We start from the raw sequence: 22,662 nt of genomic DNA on the forward strand, positions 1-22,662 counted from the left end.
GATTATTTTCATTTCCATCAAATGATGTGGCATCTTTTCATTCATAACACATTACCCAGTCCATATTAGTATAGATATCCAGCATGATATTTTTCCCCATTGAGATCTGATGTGTTTTCAAAGTGTTCCTTTAATTTTTTTGAGCAGTATATATATATATATGAGCCGAACCCGAATACGGTATTCGGAAAGGCACAAATAACGTGTTTTTTACGAATACTTATTTCGAACAAATACTTTTTAAAATATTTGTATTCGGGAACAAGAAAAACTTTATATCAAAAAGCTGCGTTTCCTCATGAGACCGCAGTGCAGAGTGAGTGAGTGAGTGAGTAAAAGAGGTGACTGACACCTCTCAAACCCGGTAGTTGATGCGCGTGCATGCCCGAGCCACGAAGCGCGTGCCGTTGCGTCCTCTTCATAGTTCATAAGCGCTGAGACATAGCGACTGGCGGTGCTGCTGATGTGGTGGCTGTAAATCCACTTGTTGATAAGAAAGGAGGAAAGAGCCACATATGGAAATATTTTGGATTAGGCTAATATCACGTTGTCATAAGGGGCCGTTCACATAGCGCGGTTTTTGCGCGTGCAGATTTCAAATGTAGGCGCGCTCGTTTTTCCAGGCGCGCCTATGGTTGCATAGCAACGACAGACGCAGGTTTAAAAAGCCCTTTTAAAATTAAATATGAATGCAGTTTTGGATCAAATAAAAGTACAGTCAAGTCAAATAAAACACGTTTTATCTCCTGTATAGTTTGGTAACAAAGATACCATTCATTAACATTACTTAATGCTTTATTAAACATCAACACATTGAGCGAACAATATATTTTTACAACATTAATTAATGTTTGTGAATGTTATTTATTACAAACATTCGATTGGTCATGTTTGTTCACTTCATTCATTGTGCATTAAATAATGTTAACAGAAATAATGTTAACTTTTGATTTTAAAAATGTATTTTTAAATTAACCCAAGGAGAATAATTGCGACAGTATAATTGTTTATTGTTAGGTCACTTTATCTTATGTTATCTAACAAATGGAATCTTATTGTAAAGTGTTTTTAATACTACAGTTTCCATCTTTTGTAATCTAAATTAAGCTTTGGTACCAAAATAGGTACAGAGAACCGTGGATTTTCACTGGTAGCCTATACCGAATACTGAAATTTTGGTAGCGTGACAACACTAGTAGCTCTGTTAGCTCGGTAATTTAGACAATAGGCTGTTGACAGAGTAACGTTAACGTAGGTAATGGCTGTTATGTTTTTTTTCTTTTCAATGACGTTCCTTGTTACATGTTCATTGCTTGATTTATGGAAAAACATCAACCAATATTGCATATCCATAATTATTATAATGGATATAATTAAAGAATACTTACACTATAACGTAAATTAGAAGTGTAACGCAAAAAAAAAATAGATTTTTACGCCTATTTTGAATTTTACTCGAATACAAATACAAATACAAATACAAATACTTTCCCCCCCTCAACAAATACAAATACAGATACAAATACCGGCTGCTTTGCACACCCCTATATATATGTGTGTGTGTGTGTGTGTGTGTGTTTGTGACATACGCACACACGCATCCATTTTAAAATCATTTGTTCTTCTTATTTCTCTCTTTTCAAGTTTATAATAAAAAAACACACATCATAACACATGCCAGACCACCAGCATGCTGCATCAGCTATGATATTCTACATTGTATTTTTTAAAGAAACGTTGCCATACTTTTAAGAAACCAAGAATTTATAGCTCATATTGAAAATGAAATTTCAGAACAACATGTAGCTACAATGAAAATCTGACTTCTGTATATTAGTGCCATATAATATATGTAACGTTAGTATTTCAGGTGTATACCACATGGATTCTTTTCTGACATTTAAATAGGCCTTAAAAATTCTGTAAAATGCTTTCAATTATAATAATACTAATAAAAGTTCTTCAAGAAATTATCAAGAATTGTGATTGGTTCATCCTGTCTAGCGTTGAGAAAAGTAAAAAGCCTCATAATACGATGTTCATAAATTTAAGAAGCGATCGAGATAGAAAATTACATTTGATGAAAAGCACCGACAAACTTTAATAGCCTAAAAATATAACACTGTAAAATATACAGTAAATAGTTAATATAATTATTATTGTTTTAACCCATCACACTAGACCTGAAAGCGTGATGGAGACTTTTATTATGAAACACGTATCCCGGAAGCCATTAACGTTACAGTCTCTGAGAGAAATCCTGACAGCTCTGAGTTTCAGTACAGCAGTGTCTCACAGTTTACTAACTTCATCATGACCGATTCTTTGCTTCGCTGGACTGTTGATAAGTTAAAGCATGGTTTTGGATTAGAGGCAAGCGACGACATTGTACAGTAAGTACATTTTAGTAGATGTTTATGCCTCTGGAGAATGAATTGTGCGCGAGTCTGTCTAATGCCAATTGTATAATTGCTGTAAAATATAAATGACAGAACTGACAATGTGTACAAATTCGTATATATATAAGTCATTTCATGTATAATAACGAGCAGAGATAACTTGGTGGGCCGCACTCTCTTGTGCAAAATAATAACATAGGCTACCATGTTTTGTGACATCGTACTTCCAATAATACGATGGCAGGGCACGACAAAAGTTACATGGAAACACCTTGGTACATGATTATGTCATTTAGTCCCATACCGCTACATAAATGTTTATAATAACCATAAGTGAAAGATATATTAATGTTATGTGAAATGTATGTGGTGACTAATAAACACATGATGGCAGACAGTAGATTCTTTATAGTTTGTGATGGGTATGTGTGGGCATCCAGTATCCAAACAGAAAACAGTCTTTGTGGAAATAAGTGAGAAGAAACATATTGTTGGTCCACATCTGGTCCACATGGATTCCACACGGCTCCGGATCTGGGCCGACACTATATTGCTGTCTGGGGTGTAAGTCAGTAAAATGCCTGTTTTTTTGTTTTGTTTTTCAGGTACATCCTTTCCATTGACAATGCTGATGAAATTGTGGAGTATGTTGGAGATCTCTTACAAGGAACCGAGGGGAAGAAGCAGGAGTTTGTGGATGAGCTGGTGCAGAGATGGCAGAGGTGTCGAAAGCAATCGCCTGATGGTCTGGGAGGCGTCTTCAGGATAGAGCCAGTCATGGGTAAATACAGACACACTGATGTTTTCAGTGTCAATACATAATTAAGAATTCAGAATTTAACTTAAAGGGTTAGTTCAACCAAAAATGAAGGTTCTGTCAGTAATTACTCTCCCTCATGTTGTTCCAACCCCGTGAGACTTTCGTTCATCTTCAGAACACAAATTAAAGGGTTAGTTCACCCAAAAATTAAAATTCTGTCTGTAATTACTCTCCCTCATGTTGTTCCAACCGCGTAAGACCTTCGTTCATCTTCGGAACATAAATTAAGATATTTTTGATTAAATCTGAGAGTTGTCTCACTCCTCCATAGGCTTTCAGAGGGACCGAAACTTGCTGGCCCAGAAAAGTTATTAAAGAGATTGTTAATATAGTCCAAGTGACTACAGTGGCTCAATCTTAAGTTTATAAAGTGACGAGAATACTTTTTGTGCGCAAAAACAACCAAAAATAACGACTTTATTCCACTATTCATTTCCTTCTCTCTGGGCCTTCTAGTTGGTTCACGTAGTGTTTTTGCGTAGCGCGTCTGTGTTACACGTCACCGCGTAGGCTCACAATTGGCCAAAGCGGGTCATGTGTGTGATGCGTGATGACGTGCAACACAGACGCGCTACGCAAAAACACTACGAGGCCCAGAGAGAAGGAAATGAATAGTGGAATAAAGTCGTTATTTTTGTTTGTTTTTGCGCACAAAAAGTATTCTCGTCGCTTGATATACTTAAGATTGAGCCACTGTGGTCACTTGGACTATATTAACGATCTCTTTAATAACTTTTCTGGGCCAGCAAGTTTCAGTCCCTCTGAAAGCCTATGGAGGAGTGAGACAACTCTCAGATTTAATCAAAAATATCTTAATTTGTGTTCCGAAGATGAACGAAGGTCTTACGCGGTTGGAACAACATGAGGGTGAGTAATTACAGACAGAATTTTCATTTTTGGGTGAACTAACCCTTTTAGATATTTGTGATGAAATCTGAGAGCTGTCTCACTCCTCCATAGGCTTCTATGTTATTGAAAACACAGAAATATATCTGTTGAGTGTCAATAAAGTAATATTGTATGAAATATCTGCCCCAGAGGGTCTAGACACAACTCCCAAAGACAACCAGAAGAAGACCAAGCGAAAGGGAAGAAACAAGCAAGAGATTGCGACTGTCTGTCAGGCAGAGCCGGAGGAGCCTGTGAAAACTCCCATTGACTTGATGAAGGTACGTCACCTTATTTAAATATCGTAAACTCTTATATACGAAGTTGAATTGGAAAGACTTACGGAGGGATTTACTTGCTGTTATCAGGCTCAGGAGAACAGCGGCTCCGGCTCAGTGAAGAAGAAGAACAAGTTTGTGAATCTGTATGCTAAAGAAGGTGGAGATAAGCTGGCGGTTCTGCTGCCGGGCCGTCAGTCCTGCGAGTGTTTGGCTCAGAAACACAGACTCGTCAACAACTGTCTGAGCTGCGGACGGATCGTGTGTGAGCAAGAGGGATCCGGGCCCTGTTTGTTCTGCGGCAGTCTGGTGAGCTTGGTCCTCTTACTCATCAGTGCGGTGTGTGTTAGTGATTAGCGCTTTTTGTGTTTGTGTGTGTGAATTGAGTAAGGGTGAATCTCATGAAAACATGTATGGGTCTCATCTCCACCCATAAAAAATAAAAAAATTAAATAAGAAATTATATTTTGCACAAAGTAAATGAAAGACTCATTCAACTTTTGACTTTAATTGGATTAGAATGATCATGAAAACATTCTCATTACCATTCAAATCTTTTACTTTTGAGTTCGTTTGTAGTTTTAAACTATTTTCGATCTAATAAAATGAAGCCTTGGTGAACGTTAGACTCTTCTTTGAAAAACAAAAATCTTTCAGATCCCAAACTTTTCAATCATAGTATAAATATTGACTATAGATATTTTCACTGGCCATGGAAAAGCTCATACCGGTCAACTATCTTACGGACCTTGCCAATTTGATAATGATAGTGATGAACAACTGTTTAAAAAGCCTTCATTATCACCGTTTAACATTTTTCACACATAATTCAGGTCTGTACAAATGAGGAGCAAGAGATACTGCAGCGAGACTCCAACAAAAGTCAAAAGCTCCGTAAAAAACTCATGGGAGGTGAGACATGAAGTGATTGTACAGTATGTGTTTTCCTTTGACTTGTAGCATTTGTGTGACACTGACAGCCTTTTGTTTTTCTGTGTGGACCCAGAGGGAACTGAACGGGACTATCTGCCCCACCAAGAGGCCAGGATGAAGACTGGTCTGGAAAAAGCCGTAAAGCACAAAGACAAACTTCTGGAGTTTGACAAGAACAGGTCTGCCTGTCCAAATACACTGTTGCGGTGCGATTGCCAGGGTTAGATTAATTTCATCCTCGGAATTGCCCACTGATCGTCTAAAGCCCGAGACACACCAAACCGACGCCAAAGAACTGTGTTGTCGCCTTGCGTCGCCTGCGTCGGGGGGAAAACCTGCACTTGAACACACCGAGAGAACGCCTGCGTGTAAATGAGACAACTGTCTATTTTGGCAGATGTATTAATCTTTATTACATGGCTTGGTTGAATTCTAATGTAGAATGCGGTCTGTTATGTAAGGGTTAATGCCTGACGAGGTGTCCATTATCAGGTATTAATGGACGACGGCGAGGCGTGAACCGTCCGACACGCAGCGGAGGTCCATTAATACCTGACAATGGACACCTCGAAGGGCATTAACCCGCTTATACCATGGTCACTTACGAAAGAAAGAAATATTTAATCAATTAATAATACTTTAATGTGTTTTAGAGTAAAAATCGTGAGGGTTTTTATTTATTAAGTCGAGCGCACTATTTAATATCTCCCGTATACAGGCGTTGCCAAGCAACGTGGCCACAGCGACCCGACCGCAGCAGTTGATCAGTGAGTTTGAGCCAGCGCAATCATTTAGAACTGTCATCAGGCAAATTGACGGGACGCCTTTCCTAGGTGTCCATTATCACTTTTTAATGGACACCCTGCAGCCAATCAGAATCGAGTATTCACCCAGACCATGGTATAATTCTTGATAACAGACCGCCGCGAAGTGTAACACACCGTTGCCATGAAAAACAGATCGTTGCTATGGACACAGGATTCTAACCGTAGAGACGGAACGGACTATTTTCTTTAGCGGAAGCAATACAATCGTTTTTAAATCAATATTTTGTGTCAAATTATTGTTTTATTTGGTGGGTAGCCATGTAATAAGCGGGATAATGTAGAGCGAGGCGGTTGTTATAGCGAATACAACCCCTTCAGGCTGATTCAAGCTCCGCTTCACATCGGGATCCCGATCAGCCTGTCGGGGTTGTATTCGCTATAACAACCGCCTCGCTCTACATTATTCCTTACATATTCGTCATTCAAAAAGGGAAACTGACGCTGCAGATACACAAACCATAAACAAAGCAGTGCGTGCTTACTGTTTTGATTATCAATCCTGCTAAACACTTTCTTTATTCCACTCCGCTATGTTAATATTGAAATATTCGCCAGGAACACTCATGTAAGATGACGTAACATTAGAACAGCCATCCATCTGTACCGTTTTAACTTCTTTGCTCGCTGTTTTGCTATTATTCTCGTGCACTGACTCGTTCACTAAGCTGAACAGCCAATCAGAGTTCTCTCTCTCACCGACGGCCCGACGCCGATTCAACATGTCGAATCGGCCGAAAAAAAGCAGACGAGGACCAATTTCTGCCGACCGTGCAGAACACACTGAGAAAACGTAGTCGGCCGACGCACACAAACTGCCCGACGTCCGTCCGTCGGCTTGGTGTTTCCCGGGCTTAGACTTTTAAAGTGTCATGAAACCCCCCCTGTTGTAGCACTGATCGTTCACACCTCAGAGTTCAAAGAGTCTCAAGAAATGGGCATGTAAAGTTGTGGGAAGAGGGGAGACAACAACCAATGAAACACAGACCTGCAACACACTCATTATACAGACACATGAATATTAAAATATGACCATGGAGGGGGGAAAACAAAAACAAAAAACGGATTTGAGGGATTTTTTTGAGGGATTTGAATGCGTATTTGAATGCACCTTGATGCATTTAACAAATTTAACCCTATTTAACACACTCACACGAAAGAGGAAGAACATTTAAAAGGTCTAAATAATAATATATTCATTACATTCACGAGCACTACAGTCTGAACAAATGTCGCGTCAGTTTAACAGAAAGAATAAAGGCATATTATATTTTTGTCCATTGTTCTTTGAATTGTCGGTCTACATCATTGTCCTCTGTGTATCAGAATAATCCCTCCCTTCATCGCGTTCATGATTAGACGTACTGCTGTATCAGTGTCCTTATTTGCACATATATTTCATTTTAAGAAGATATGTACGCATACACTCAGGGTTCCCACGGATTTTTGGAAAAAAAATCCATATTATTCCCTCCGGTCCACTAATGTGTTATTTCACCAACACTACGTGGCCTATGCGTACTAGCTTGCTTGTTTCACGTTAGTTACACGCATTTGCCCAAATATTTTACTTGTAAACATGTAATGTTTAATTGCTTTGCTTTAAGATAATGTAAACGCATGAGGCAAGAAAAACTTAAAAGCATATTCATATACAAAACTTCTGTTTACATGAGCCTAAGCTCCTTTAAAAAGAAATCCATGCAAAGGTTAATATCAGATCATTTTAGAATTCAGTAATGTACCGAATATTCTTCAGTTTTATGTAAAACAGAAATATGACGAATAGAATATCATATCTCTGTCATATGGCCCCCAAAAAAAAATGCACAAAAAAGAAGCTTTTTTGCATAGTTGTGTTTGACACATGAAACCTGTAACAATGCATCTTACAAGGTAACACGATGGGTTTTTGAGTCCTTGTATTAAGTCCCCACATTAAAGGAACACTCTGACTTTTTGGAACTTTAGCTTATTCACAGTATCCCCCAGAGTTAGATAAGTCCATACATACCCTTTTCATTTCTGTGCGTTCTGTAAGTGTTATTTGACTAGGCGTAGGAGCACAGCTACTTGGGCGGAGTGGCTACTTGGGCGGAGTGATTAGCGCAGCACACGAGACGCCCTGTTGTTGATTTAGCTGTGCTCCTACGCCTAGTGAGAATATAGTTCCCAGTATTTATACGATTAAAAATGGTCTCTGTCTCATAAAGCCTTGTTATATGTACACGCTGTGACTATACAGATCACAACATGTAAATAGGAAAATGTTTGCATTATTTTGTCACTTATTGGGATTAGTATGCTACCATTATCCATTTACATCCAGTCTTTGTGCTAAGCTAGGCTAGTGGTGGGTGCGTCAAATAACACTTACAGAACGCACAGAAATGAAAAAGGTATGTATGGACTTATCTAACTCTGGGGGATACTGTGAATAAGCTAAAGTCCCAAAAAGTCGGAGTTTTCCTTTAAGTCCTTGAATTTGAGGGTATTGGACCTGGAAAATCCTTGAGTTTGAAGTTAACCAAGGAGTGGGATGGGAACCCTACACTATGCTGGTTCATGTTTAGAGAACTAGAGTTCCCAGAAGAACGAAATTGCTCAGAAAAACGCATAAATAACCTTTTCCACTTTTTGATCAAATATATGAGTGCTTTTAGTATTTTCAGTGATGTGTAGCCTTTATCTCAAAAAATGTGTTTTGGGGTTTCATGACCCTTTCAACAATTTGACCTCTTCCACTTTCTTAAAGTGTTAAGAGGACACAAGTCTTGGATGATGAATCCGATTATTTTGCAACGGACTCGAACCAGTGGCTTTCTCCAGGTGAGAGGGAGGCCATACGCAAGCGAGACGAGGAGCTCCGGGAGCTTCGACATGCCTCCCGCAAAGACCGCAAGATCACACTCGACTTTGCAGGTAGACGAGTGCTGAATGAAGGGGAGAATCTGACTCCGTACTACCAGAAGTAAGAAGCCAGATTCATAAGTTGTTTCAGTTATTTCATTTTTGATGAATCTTATGCCGGGTTCAGACTACATGATATCAATCTGATTTTGCCGTGATCTGACGTTTCGTGGTGATTTGTAAACGACAATGGGCGTCAGGATGCAAGAATCGATCGTTCTATCTCATATAGTGCGTCATCGTGGATGAAACTGATGCCGCATCTGCAACGCTTCACGACGCCCCGACAAAAAGACTAGCATGTTTAATTATTTTTTTTCGGACCTCCAAAATGGTTTTCGTCAGATGTGTATGGAAGCTTGTTTCCGCCACAGAATTAAAAATAAAAAAGGTAATTGTGACTTTTTATCTCAGAATTGCATGATATAAAGTCACAATTGTGAGAGAAACTCACAATTCCAAGGAAAAGTCTTTTTTTTCCTAAAAATTGGACTTCAATTCTAGTTTATATCTCACAACAATTTGAAAACATGTCAGAATTGCGATATTTAAAGTCGCAATTGCGTGTTATAATTGCAAGAAAAATTGTGAGGAAAAAAAAGTCAAAATTGTGAGTTTATATCTAGCAATTCTGACTTGATAACACGCAATTCTGACTTTATATCTCGCAATTCTGAGATAATCTGAATAATCTTGCAATTCTGAGATAATCTGAATAATCTTGCAATTCTGAGATAATCCGAATTATCTCGCAATCTGAATTGCGAGATTTTAACTCGATATTGTGAGGAAAAAAAGTTGCAATTATCTTTTAAAATGTTTTATTCTGTGGCGGAAACAAGCTTCCATACCTCTGTGATGTTGACCAATAGGAGCACAGAAGCTCTTCCGTACACACACACCTTTCAAACATGATGAAACGAAAAAGAGACGATGATATTGGTGCTGCTAGGTGTAATTACGCAATAGAGGAAAGGTTCTTGGAGCGATGGCAACAATACTCCTGCCCTTATGAGATTTCCTCAAGGGACGACAACAACAGAGTTAAAAAAGTGAAATGTTGGCGAACGTTAGCGGAGGCATTAGCATTAGGCTAGTGTTACCATTATTAGTTTACGCTCTTGTTTCCGTAAGTCAGTTGCTAGTTAAAGTCTCTCGATGACATCACACACGTCATTAAATACGACAAGTGATGTTCAACATGCGGTCAGACATGTTTCATGTTTTATTATTCAGGAATCAAAATTGCATAATCGGAATATTGTAACAGACAAAAATATCATGTAGTCTGAACCTGGCATAAAGCTCTCACAGAGCATGTTAGCATATTTTTTAGAAGTATTATGCTGTCTTTAAGTCCTCGTGGGAGGTTCCTACTTAATAATTCAGAAGTCATTATTATGACGTGAGGTGTGTTCAAGCGATTTTTTGTTGGGATGAAATAGACACATTGGTCAATTTCTTTCTTTTTTTTCAAAATAATAAATAAAATGTTTTCTGCCGTGATATTTTAACTGACACGTCTCCAACTCTAGGCTCAGAGTCAAGATTAATTAAATATTTGGATGCTGTTTAACTGGATGTCCCGATATGATTGCAAAGCGCTTTGGGTGTACAGTAGTACATAGTGTAAAAGCGCTATATTCGTTTGTTCGTTCATTCATTCAAACTATGTTCATTTCATAAATACAATCAATTCGACGTGACTTGAAGGCAGCATTAATTACATGCATGATTGGCAAGGTATAATATGAATATGATTTTTTGGTTGCAAAAGGTTTGATGATTCAGTCAAGGACATCCACACTGGTTCTTTTGGTCGGACATCAAAACATTCAGTTTCCACAGATCGACAGCAGCTCAGAGAGCTTGTCAACCCCAATATAGTACAGGCCGCGCCAGAGGTGGGTGCAAACAATCAGCTTTTGAAGAGCTTATATTTATATCACAAATATATTTATTTCATTTAGTTCACCCAAAAATGAAAATTAGCCCATGATTTACTCACCCTCAAGCAATCCTAGGTGTGTATGACATTCTTTTTTCAGACTAATACAATCAGAGTTACATCGGAATACAAATATCCTGGCTCTTCCACGCTTTATAATGGCAGTATAATTGGCCAGAAGCTAGTTATTTTACTTTATAAAGTTTTAAATATGAATATTTTTCTTACACAAACACATCGATTCGCTTCAGAAGGCCTTAATTAACCACTGGAGCCGTGTAGAGCACTTAGTGGATAGATGCACTTTTATCATGGATAGATTCACTTTTATGATGGATAGATTCACTTTTATAATGAATAGATGCACTTTTATGATGGATAGATTCACTTTTATGATGAATAGATGCACTTTTATGATGGATAGATGCACTTTTATGATGGATAGATGCACTTTTATGATGAACAGATGCACTTTTATGATGGACAGATGCACTTTTATGATGAATAGATGCACTTTTATCATGGATAGATGCACTTTTATGATGGACAGATGCACTTTTATGATGGATAGATGCACTTTTATGATGGATAGATGCACTTTTATGATGAATAGATGCACTTTTATGATGGATAGATGCACTTTTATGATGGATAGATGCACTTTTATGATGGATAGATGCACTTTTATGATGATAGATTCACTTTTATGATGAATAGATGCACTTTTATGATGGATAGATGCACTTTTATGATGGATAGATGTGCTTTATGATGAACAGATGCACTTTTATGATGGATAGATGCACTTTTATGATGCACTTTTATGATGGATAGATGCACTTTTATGATGGATAGATGCACTTTTATGATGAACAGATGCACTTTTATGATGGATAGATGCACTTTTATGATGGATAGATGCACTTTTATCATGGATTGATGCACTTTTATGATGGATAGATGCACTTTTATCATGAATAGATGCACTTTTAGATGGATAGATGCACTTTTATCATGAATAGATGCAATTTTATGATGGATAGATTCACTTTTATCATGAATAGATGCACTTTTATGATGGATAGATGCACTTTTATGATGAATAGATGCACTTTTATGATGGATAGATGCACTTTTATGATGAACAGATGCACTTTTATGATGAACAGATGCACTTTTATGATGAATAGATGCACTTTTATGATGGACAGATACACTTTTATGATGAATAGATGCACTTTTATGATGGACAGATGCACTTTTATGATGGACAGATGCACTTTTATGATGGACAGATGCGCTTTTATGATGGACAGATGCGCTTTTATGATGGATAGATGCACTTTTATGATGGATAGATGCACTTTTATCATGGATAGATTCACTTTTATCATGGATAGATGCACTTTTATCATGGATAGATGCGCTTTTACGATGGATAGATGCGCTTTTATGATGGATGGATTCACTTTTATGATGAATAGATGCACTTTTATGATGAATAGATGCACTTTTATGATGAATAGATGCACTTTTATGATGGATAGATGCCCTTTGATCATGGATAGATGCACTTTTATGATGGATAGATGCACTTTGATCATGGATAGATGCACTTTGATCATGGATGCACTTTGTTCATGGATAGATGCACTTTGTTCATGGATAGATGCACTTTTATGGACTTCAAAACAAAAACATCAATTCACTGCCATTATAAAGCTTTAAAGAGCCAGAACATTTATTTATTTAACTCTGATTGTATTCGTCTGATACCTAGGATGGCTTGAGGGCGAGTAAATCATGGGCTAATTTTCATTTTTGGGTGAACTACCCCTTTAATGCCAGTTGTGTATGAGTTGCATCTGTGTACATGTCTATTTATTCACGTGTGTTTGTGTTGTGTCAGTGGGTTGACGTGGCCTGTAGCGACTCCTCGCGCAAGTCTTCATCAAAGGCTGTGAGCAATACACAGAAAAGTGAGCGCAGCCGACTCAGACTGCAGGACAAAGAGCTTCAGGAGATGTCAGATGGAGGCTGGTGCCTCAGCATGCATCAGCCATGGGCGTCACTGCTTATTAAGGGCATAAAAAGGTACAGTTCAATTGAAGACGTTATGAAATCATAAATTACAGTAGCCACGCCCCAAACCCTCCTCCTGCTACATTAGCCACGCCCCAAACCCTCCTCCTCCTGCTACAGTAGCCACGCCCCAAACCCTCCTCCTCCTGCTACAGTAGCCACGCCCCAAACCCTCCTCCTCCTCCTGCTACAGTAGCCACGCCCCAAACCCTCCTCCTCCTCCTGCTACAGTAGCCACGCCCCAAACCCTCCTCCTGCTACAGTAGCCACGCCCCAAACCCTTCTCCTGATGCAGTAGCCATGCCCCAAACCCTCCTCCTCCTGCTACATTAGCCCCGCCCCAAACCCTCCTCCTGATAGTAGCCACGCCCCAAACCATTCTCCTGATGCAGTAGCCACGCCCCAAACCCTCCTCCTCCTGCTACATTAGCCCCGCCCCAAACCCTCCTCCTGATAGTAGCCACGCCCCAAACTAGCTGAAAGATTTTGACGGATCTGTGTGAACCACTCTAAATGTTTTTATGGTGCCTGGAAGACTCAATCTTTACACTTTTGAGGGAGATAAACCCATGAATGGCATATTACCTGGGTATAAACAGGTTAAGAGAATGTATTTAACATAAAAAAAAAAATCGTACATATTTTACCTTTTATATGTCACTTATATGGGCCGATAACTGGATGTGGCACCAAATATTGTGCATTTCTAATGTGAAATAAAGGATTTAGACTTTGAGATGCCCCATTCCCACTTCCTGTTCATTTATATACATAACATGGGGAAGAAAATTCCTTGTGTCAAAACATTTAATGTGATCCATCTTTTCATAACTGATATGTAGAGCTTTTGTGTAGCTCATCTGAACGTTTCTAATTTTCTCTCCATTTGTTGTGTTTGTGTAGGGTTGAAGGCAGAACATGGTACACGTCCCATAGAGGGCGCCTGTGGATCGCTGCTGCTGCTAACCGAGCGACTCCTCAAGAGATCGCAGGGGTGGAGGCCATGTACCGACAGATTTACACAGATGGTGTGTTTGCAGATTTATGACAGTAATACTAAACCTATATATGCTTTCAGGCATGCCTGTAGAATGTAGTGTCTTTGTAATCTCACCGGTAACGCTTTACAATAAGGTTCATTAGTTAACATTAGTTAATGCATTGAGTAACATGAACTAACAATGAGCAATACATAATCTTTGTTAATGTTAGTTATTAAAAATCCAGCTGTTCATTGTTTGTTCATGTTAGTTCATGGTGCATTAACTAATGTTAACTAATTTTAATAATGTACAACCCCATTTTCAGAAAAGTTGGGACATTTTGTGAAATGCAATAAAATAAAATGCAAGAATCTGTGATTTTGTTAATTCTCTTGAACCTTTATGTAACTGTCAATGTTTTCACTGACCAACTTAATTTTATTTTGTAAATATAAACAAGTTTTGATTTCGATGGCTACAACACACTCCAAAAAAAGTTGGGACAGATGCATGTTTACCACTGTGTCACAACACCTTTCCTTTTTATTTACACTTTTTAATCATTTGGGAATTGAGGATACTAATTGTTGCAGTTTTGCACTTTTATTTTGCCTTTGTCCCAACTTTTTTGGAGTGTGTTGCAGCCAACAATATCAAAATGGTTTATATTTACAAAATACAATTATGTTGGTCATTGAAACCATTGGAAAAACTTTTCTTTGTACTTTTGTCCTTTAAAAAAAAAAATGTTTGAGAGAATTAACAAATCACAGCTTGTGAATTTTATTGCATTTTTACAAAATGTCCCAACTTTTCTGGAAATGGGGTTGTATTAGTAAATGTTGGAATTAATATTAACTAAGATTAATAAATGCTGTAGAAGTATTCTTAGTTCATGTTAACTAAGGTATTTAACTAATGTTAACTAATGAACCTTATTGTAAAGTGTTACCATTTCACCTAAGTTAGTTATTTTGCTGTCCAGAGCCCCAGTTCCCTACGGAGTATCCCACTGGCTGTCTGTTGGGCTGCGTGAACGTCACAGATTGTCTCTCTCAGGAGCAGTTCAGGGAACAGGTCAGTGGCTTTTGGTGTCCCTGTTGGTATTCATCCATACAAAACATTCTGTTTACATTAAAGGGTTAGTTCACACAAAAATGACAATTCTGTCTTTAATTACTCTCCCTCATGTCGTTCCAAACCCGTAAGAGTTTCGTTCATCTTCAGAACACAAATTATAATGTTTTTTGATTAAATCAGAGAGCTTTCTGTCCCTCTTTTGACACCTCTATCAATTTTTGTCCCATTGAAAATAATAATTCCTAATATTTGTCATCATTTTTCAATTATTAATATATTTTTGTTTAATAATATTTTGTATTTTTGTATTTTGAGATAATTTTATGGTACTAATTCATATTTATCCAATAATTATGATAAATTTTTTCCCCATTGTGCTAAAATAATAATAATAATTTTTCATTTAATGCAGTATTTCAGGTTTAAATAGAGACTAGGCCTTTAAAATCCAGTTTTTTAAAGGCAGATTAGCACAATCTGGTGAGAGTAAAGAAAGAAAGCCTAATAATATGGTGTAACCACTAGATGTCTGTATAGCTCTCTGTAGAGAGGCTTGTGAGTTCCATAGTTGTTTTTTTATTTTTTTATTTAAGGTTGTGGATTTTAATATATATTTAGACATTCTCAAAGACTGCTTTTTGTCAAGGTTTATATATAGTTTTTTTTATTGTTTTGTTTTAAGGCATTCTACCCTCTTTATACACTTTTCATAGACAACATTTTTCGTACACTTACCCATTTTGCAAATGCTTACAGAGAAATACTGGGCATTACACACTTAAGGACTCTAAAAAGATCACACACTTTCACCTTCCGAACACGACAAACTCGCACAGAAACAAATTGGGGGGAAATCGGTGCAAAAGTAATAGTGTTTTCCATCCTTTACCCCACAACAACATTGCCTACTTTTGGGCCAAGACTTTATGTTGGGTATCCATCGAGAAATTGAAACCCTGAGAAATATTCACTGGAGTAAAAATCATATAACAAAATATCATACAACCAACCAAAACATTTCACAAAAAGAGGTTATAAAGCAATGGGTATACTGTTAAAATGGGGAAAATGCTGAAATGAAATGTTTGTTGATCATGTTCACAGTTAATGTGTTGAACTGCACATGTGGTTACATGGGTCAGTGAACTTCATGCATTCACTAGTAGGTTTAAAAAGAAAAACTATACAATTTAATTGCTCATAAAAATGTAAGTATTTCTAAGAATCTGAGAAAAGGTTTTGCATCAGTTGATTGCAGTTGGCACTTGGTTTGATATGTATGTTGTATCAGTATGCGCGTGCTTCCATTACAGATTTGCGCAAAACTTTTGCGTTTTTTTTTTTTTAAATGTCGACAAAAAACTATTGCAAAATGACGGCGTTTCCATTAACTGATGTTATGCGACTAAAACTTAATTTTTCCTCTCGCGATAAGTAAAATCATTCCAAAACCATGGTAACGGACGTTGGTAGGTTTATGTACTGTATCCCAGCCACTACACTGACCATTATTATTATTAATTGAAGGAGATGTATGTGTGTTTTCCAAGCATTAATGGTAAGGAAAGACCCTTATTATACTTGTGAGCGGCACCTATGAGGTGTTTCTCCCTCATATCTGCTTCGAGGTCTTGATTGTGGCATTTATTTGAGGTTTAGAATCCAGTATTCCTGTAATTCTTTTGTCTTATATGAATTTAATAAAGAGCTCTGTCTCGTATTCTGTCCAAACACACCACGTCATCTACGTCAGGTGACCTGTAAATGCGCAAAAACTTTTTCCGTTGCAGTTTTGCGAAATATTTCTTTTTCGAATTGCCTGAAAAAAACCCTCATGCGAGCGTGAAAACTTTTTTTGGATAAATGGGAGTTTTTGCGAAATTGACGTGTTTCCATTGGCCTTATTTTCAATTCGCAATTTCAATTTGCGCAATTTGAAGGGTAATGGAAACGCAGCTAATGACATACATAAATGTTTAAGTGTGACTTTAATGTCCAAATACTGTATAATTTAGGACCACTGTATATGTGCATCAGATGGAGGTCTTGATGCAGGGCTCTAGAGTGCGACCAAATTTTGTAAGTGTGCGACTAACATTTTTCCTAGGTCGCACCGGTGCACCTAACGTCCTCGCATCCGCTGCCTCTGCACGAACGTTTGTTGGCGTTTGTTCTCCTTTGACGGAACTCGCACTCTTCTCTCACGCGATGCCTCAGCTCGCACAACACGACAGCCCTGCTTAATGAGTGACGACGGAGGACAGAATTAAACATTCAAACGTAGCCTGGTTACACTAAAGGTCTGTTATAGCCTATTAGTCTGATTTTATTTTAAATTTCGGCTTCCAAAGATTATAAAAAATAATATATTGAGGTAAAACCATTAAAAACTATCTAACTACGCGCAACTTCTTCCCTTCGCAGCATTACGCTGTCATTTCTCCCTAAAACTCAGATTCAGAATCAGCACGATCGGTGATTGTTGTAAATGCAGTCTAGCTACTGTTGCTAAATTGCGGGACGCGTTTAATAATTGAAAGAGCTATTAAAAAACACAAAAATCTGCGCAAGAGATGTTGTTCGCATGGCGGCGCGCGCTCCGAAACAGACCGAGACAAGCAAATTATACTTTCGGTTTCATGTGCAGATTGTGCGCGTCTAAACGATCAATTGTACACAAAAGCGTGTCAAAATTACCGGCTTTGAGATTCACTAAAAACAGTTTATGTCTTAAATGGACGTAGTTATGGAAATAGTTGGGAGAATATGGTGCATCAGTAGCCTATTAGATCTGCACCCGGTCTTAAAGGGGCCGCAGTCTAATAAACATGCTGACGATTGCGCCATTACTGCAAATCAAACAACAAGAGAAAAATCACTCACAGCTCTTGAAAGAATAACTTCAGCTTTAATAAGCATTAATCTATTTATGATAAATTTTACAGTGTTATTTTACATTTTATTACTTTATTAGATTTCTTTTTAGACCATGCCTGAACAGTAGTAGGCCTTCCTGAAATTAAAGCACTGTGTATGCCTATATAAAGTGTATCTTTGTTTAATTGTTTATCTTTTGTTTATCTATTGTTTATCTTTGTTTATTATATATAAAACAAAAAGAACCATAAGAATACAGTTAAAGTACTGTATCGATAAGCAGTATCGGTAAGAGTAGGAATACCGTTAATAATTGTGCTTCAAAAAATAAATAAAAGTTTTTACCTACACCTTCTTGTTTAAATTCATTTACATAATATATATGAATGTGTATAGAGCGTGATAAAAAGGTGACCTTAAAATTGTGGCGTTAAAGGTGATACATCCGAGGAAAAATTTGGGTGCACCCAAATTTTGTGCTGGTGCACCTAAATAAAAAAGTTAGGCGCACCAGTGCAACCAAGGCAAAAAGTTAGTCTGGAGCCCTGTGATGCATCATCAAGTTAAAACAGTTTGCGTCTGTGGATTCTGTTTCATTTCACTGCGCTCTGTCTGGCTCATTCTGAATTTAATAACATCTCCTGTGTGTGTACAACCTTAGGCTTTACATGAAGCAACATGATTTAAAAACCATTAAAAACAGTTTAAATTAGATGAGTTGCACTCAAAGCTGTTGAGTAGCCGATATACCCACACCTGCGACCGCACTTCAGTTTTATTCTGGTACTTTTTTGGGTCACCGCATAAAATCCAATATAAAATTTGGGTGCCTGAAAAAAAAAACAGGCTAAAATCAGTTGAGAACACTGATCTATATAGAACGACTGGATATCTCATGACGTCATAAACAGTGAAGCTACCACGCCGCCATATTGGTATTCCCTAGTGAGCTCACGTGCTCTGTTAAATCAATAGGAAATTTTATGATTTGACTGAGAAAACACACGCCTAACGAGACACCGTTTTAAAATCTAAAGTCTCCCTGTACATTATTACAACGCAAAGATCCTAAGCATTTAAATAGATATTTGTTTTAAGTCGGAAATTTTTCCTGCTTATTAAAAAATTAAAATTTCTTTGCAAAAGGAATAAAAAGAGCTATCTTCACAGGTAAGAAAAAACGTGAATACTATTAATTAAATAGTGAATGCTAAAGAGCTATATTTTTGTGAATTGGTGAATATTCAGGTGAATGTTGTTTCATGGCCACAAATTAATAATACCTCGGCACGTTTTACTAATTTGTTTCCCTCGTTTTACTATATTGTGGCCACGTTGTAATTTGTTAAATCAAAACGAGGGATGGAATTAGTTAAAAGTGTCCACGATTTATTAAAACGAGGGAACAAATAAGTCGTCGTAACAACGAATTATTTAGATCAGTGGTTGAGAACCACTGAGAACTATTTTAGATTTTTTTTTGTCTTGATGAATTTAAATGCATGTAAATATTGGTGTCTTTTATCATTGCTAAAAGTCAAATTATTTCCCTTCTCTTTTCAGTGGTTACTCTACATTAAATAGGACCAAAAAAAAAAAAAAAAAAGAAAAGCTATGTAAAGATTCAAGGTCCCTCCAGCAGGAGTTATTCTCTATATCAGTGTCAGTGTTTCTGAACTCCCTGAAACGCCTCAATTGTAGTCTTGAGTTTCTTCCGGGAACAAACACGTCACAATATTCCTCATTTAAATAATTAATACGCAGAATAAAGGGGCGGGGCCTGGTTGAGTTAGTTAGTAGTGTGTTGAAACTGGTGGTTATGGTGAGGGGCGGGACATTTCACAAACACGCTCGAAGCGCTCGACCAATCACGACACACTGCTCCAGCCGACCAATCAGAGCACAGTGTGCTTTTCAGAAGGAGGGGCTTCATAGAGACAGGAACTAAACAGAGCGTTACTGACAGACTGGGAAGAGAGGAGCCGCAACAATGGAGAATATGGGGAAAATAAAGTGTTTTATGAACATTAAAGCATGAAAACCTATTCTAGTATAGGCCAAAAACAACATCAAGACATTGTAAAAGGGCTTAATCGGTCCTCTTAAATGTATCAAAGGCCCTGTTTACACCTTGTATTAAGATGTATTTTGGACGATCGGATCACAAGTAGACGAGGAAGACATGTTCCTGTTTACACCTGGTGTTTTAACATGAATGTGTTTTCCACTGCCTCTGGAAGTGGTCGAAAGTGGACAAGCTCAAAACAGTGTAGACCCCGTTTACACCTGTATTTAGCGTCGTCCACTTGGGATCCGATCAACAAAAACGCAGTGTATGTGTAGTGCATGTATGTGAACGCTAATTAACCAGAGAAGATGTGACTGACTGCGTCAGTGATGACATTCTTTTCAAAATAACGAACATTACAGATTAATTATTTTGCACTCCTGACATAAATTAAGAAATTAATGTCACTGCAACCTAGTTTTATCATAAACCGTGGTCAAATATCGAAGCTGTATCTTTCAAAAGAAGAAGACCACATGAGCGTTTACACTATGAAAGCAATCCGGTCGAATGTGTTTTCCACTACCTCTGGAAGTGGTCGAAAGTGGACGACCTCAGACTGTTTCAGACCCCGTTTACACCTGTATTTAGCGTCGTCCATGTGATCCGATCAACCGAAACACGTCTTAATACCAGGTGTAAACAGAACCTCACTCTTCGAACTCTCCCTCCCACAAAAATCAGTGCTCACTCACAGTGTACAAACACATTCCCCTGCTGTCATCTTCTGTGGCCTAAAGCACTTCCTGCCTCACTTCCTGTTCTCACTTCCTGCCTCTCTTCCTGTTCTCACTTCCTGCCTCTCTTTCTGCCTCACTTCCTGTTCTCACTTCCTGTCTCACTTCCTGCCTCTCTTCCTGTTCTCCCTGCATGGCATAGAGTTGTGATTGAGAGGTGAGCTCTCCTCTGCTGCGCTTCATTTCACCATGTCAGGGTCATATTTCACCACAAAATCAAGGTTCTCTCTTCCTGTCTCTCTTCCTGCCCACTTCCTGCCTCACTTCCCGTTCTCCTCCTATTCTCACTTTCCCTGTCTCTCTCTTCCTGCCTCTCTCTTCCTGCCTCTCTTCCTGTTCTCTACCTATTCTCACTTCCTGCCTCTCACTTCCTGCCTCTCTCTTCCTGCCTCTCTTCCTGTTCTCTACCTATTCTCACTTCCTGTCTCTCTCTTCCTGCCTCTCTTCCTGTTCTCTACCTATTCTCACTTCCTGCCTCTCACTTCCTGCCTCTCTCTTCCTGCCTCTCTTCCTGTTCTCTACCTATTCTCACTTCCTGCCTCTCTCTTCCTGCCTCTCTTCCTGTTCTCTACCTATTCTCACTTCCTGCCTCTCACTTCCTGCCTCTCTTTTCCTGCCTCTCTTTCTGTTCTCTTCCTATTCTCACTTCCTGCCTCTCTCTTCCTGCCTCTCTCTTCCTGCCTCTCTTCCTGTTCTCTACCTATTCTCACTTCCTGCCTCTCACTTCCTGCCTCTCTCTTCCTGCCTCTCTTCCTGTTCTCTACCTATTCTCACTTCCTGCCTCTCTCTTCCTGCCTCTCTTCCTGTTCTCTACCTATTCTCACTTCCTGCCTCTCACTTCCTGCCTCTCTCTTCCTGCCTCTCTTCCTGTTCTCTACCTATTCTCACTTCCTGCCTCTCTCTTCCTGCCTCTCTTCCTGTTCTCTACCTATTCTCACTTCCTGCCTCTCACTTCCTGCCTCTCTTTTCCTGCCTCTCTTTCTGTTCTCTTCCTATTCTCACTTCCTGCCTCTCTTCCTGTTCTCTACCTATTCTCACTTCCTCCTGCCTCTCTCTTCCTGCCTCTCTTCCTGTTCTCTACCTATTCTCACTTCCTCCTGCCTCTCTCTTCCTGCCTCTCTTCCTGTTCTCTACCTATTCTCACTTCCTGCCTCTCACTTCCTGCCTCTCTCTTCCTGCCTCTCTTCCTGTTCTCTACCTATTCTCACTTCCTGCCTCTCTTCCTGTTCTCTACCTATTCTCACTTCCTGCCTCTCACTTCCTGCCTCTCTCTTCCTGCCTCTCTTCCTGTTCTCTTCCTGTTCTCTTCCTGCCTCTTTTCCTGCCTCTCTTCCTGTTCTCTACCTATTCTCTCTTCCTGCCTCTCTCTTCCTGTTCTCTTCCTGCCACTCACTTCCTGCCTCACTTCCTGTTCTCCCTGCATGGCAGACTCCCTGTAGTAGAGGTGTAATTGAGAGATGAGCTCTCCTCTGCTGCGCTTCATTTCACCATGTCAGGGTCATATTTCACCACAAAATCAGAAGGTAAAACAAGAAATAAAATCTTGTACCTTGAGAAAATTAAACCCATTTTTAGGGCCATGAAGATTTTTGTATTGTGTGACATTCTTTAATGACTATTAAAGGAGTAGTTCACTTTAAAATGTAAATTACCCCATGATTTACTCGCCCTCAACCCATTATAAAGCTTGGAAGAGCCAGGAAATGTATTAATATATTCTCTGCTAATGGACAAGCAGACAGTGCATAAAACTTTACCTTTACCTCTATACCTTTCACAGAAACCAACATTAAATACATACACCAAAAAATAAAAAGCAGTTGGAATGGGATAAC

The 22,662-nt window shown here is 38.6% G+C and overlaps 1 protein-coding gene across 3 annotated transcripts in view; it reads left to right on the forward strand.

The window, feature by feature from the left end:
* The first annotated feature begins 2,220 nt into the window (after window positions 1–2,220).
* The window catches only part of trip4 (thyroid hormone receptor interactor 4), a 90,456-nt gene continuing 70,014 nt past the window's right edge, over window positions 2,221–22,662 (forward strand). For all 3 annotated transcript variants that reach the window (XM_081359644.1, XM_081359645.1, XM_081359646.1), the window contains exons 1-11: window positions 2,221–2,393; window positions 3,005–3,180; window positions 4,258–4,388; window positions 4,476–4,694; window positions 5,219–5,297; window positions 5,392–5,497; window positions 8,898–9,113; window positions 10,830–10,956; window positions 12,910–13,094; window positions 13,986–14,110; window positions 15,051–15,142. In XM_081359644.1, coding sequence (XP_081215770.1) covers window positions 2,314–2,393; window positions 3,005–3,180; window positions 4,258–4,388; window positions 4,476–4,694; window positions 5,219–5,297; window positions 5,392–5,497; window positions 8,898–9,113; window positions 10,830–10,956; window positions 12,910–13,094; window positions 13,986–14,110; window positions 15,051–15,142 — 1,536 coding nt within the window. In that variant the 5' untranslated portion in view covers window positions 2,221–2,313. The remainder of the gene's footprint in view (window positions 2,394–3,004; window positions 3,181–4,257; window positions 4,389–4,475; window positions 4,695–5,218; window positions 5,298–5,391; window positions 5,498–8,897; window positions 9,114–10,829; window positions 10,957–12,909; window positions 13,095–13,985; window positions 14,111–15,050; window positions 15,143–22,662) is intronic.

Source organism: Scardinius erythrophthalmus (genome assembly GCF_964197995.2).
Source record: "Scardinius erythrophthalmus genome assembly, chromosome: 2".
Lineage (NCBI taxonomy): Eukaryota > Metazoa > Chordata > Actinopteri > Cypriniformes > Leuciscidae > Scardinius > Scardinius erythrophthalmus.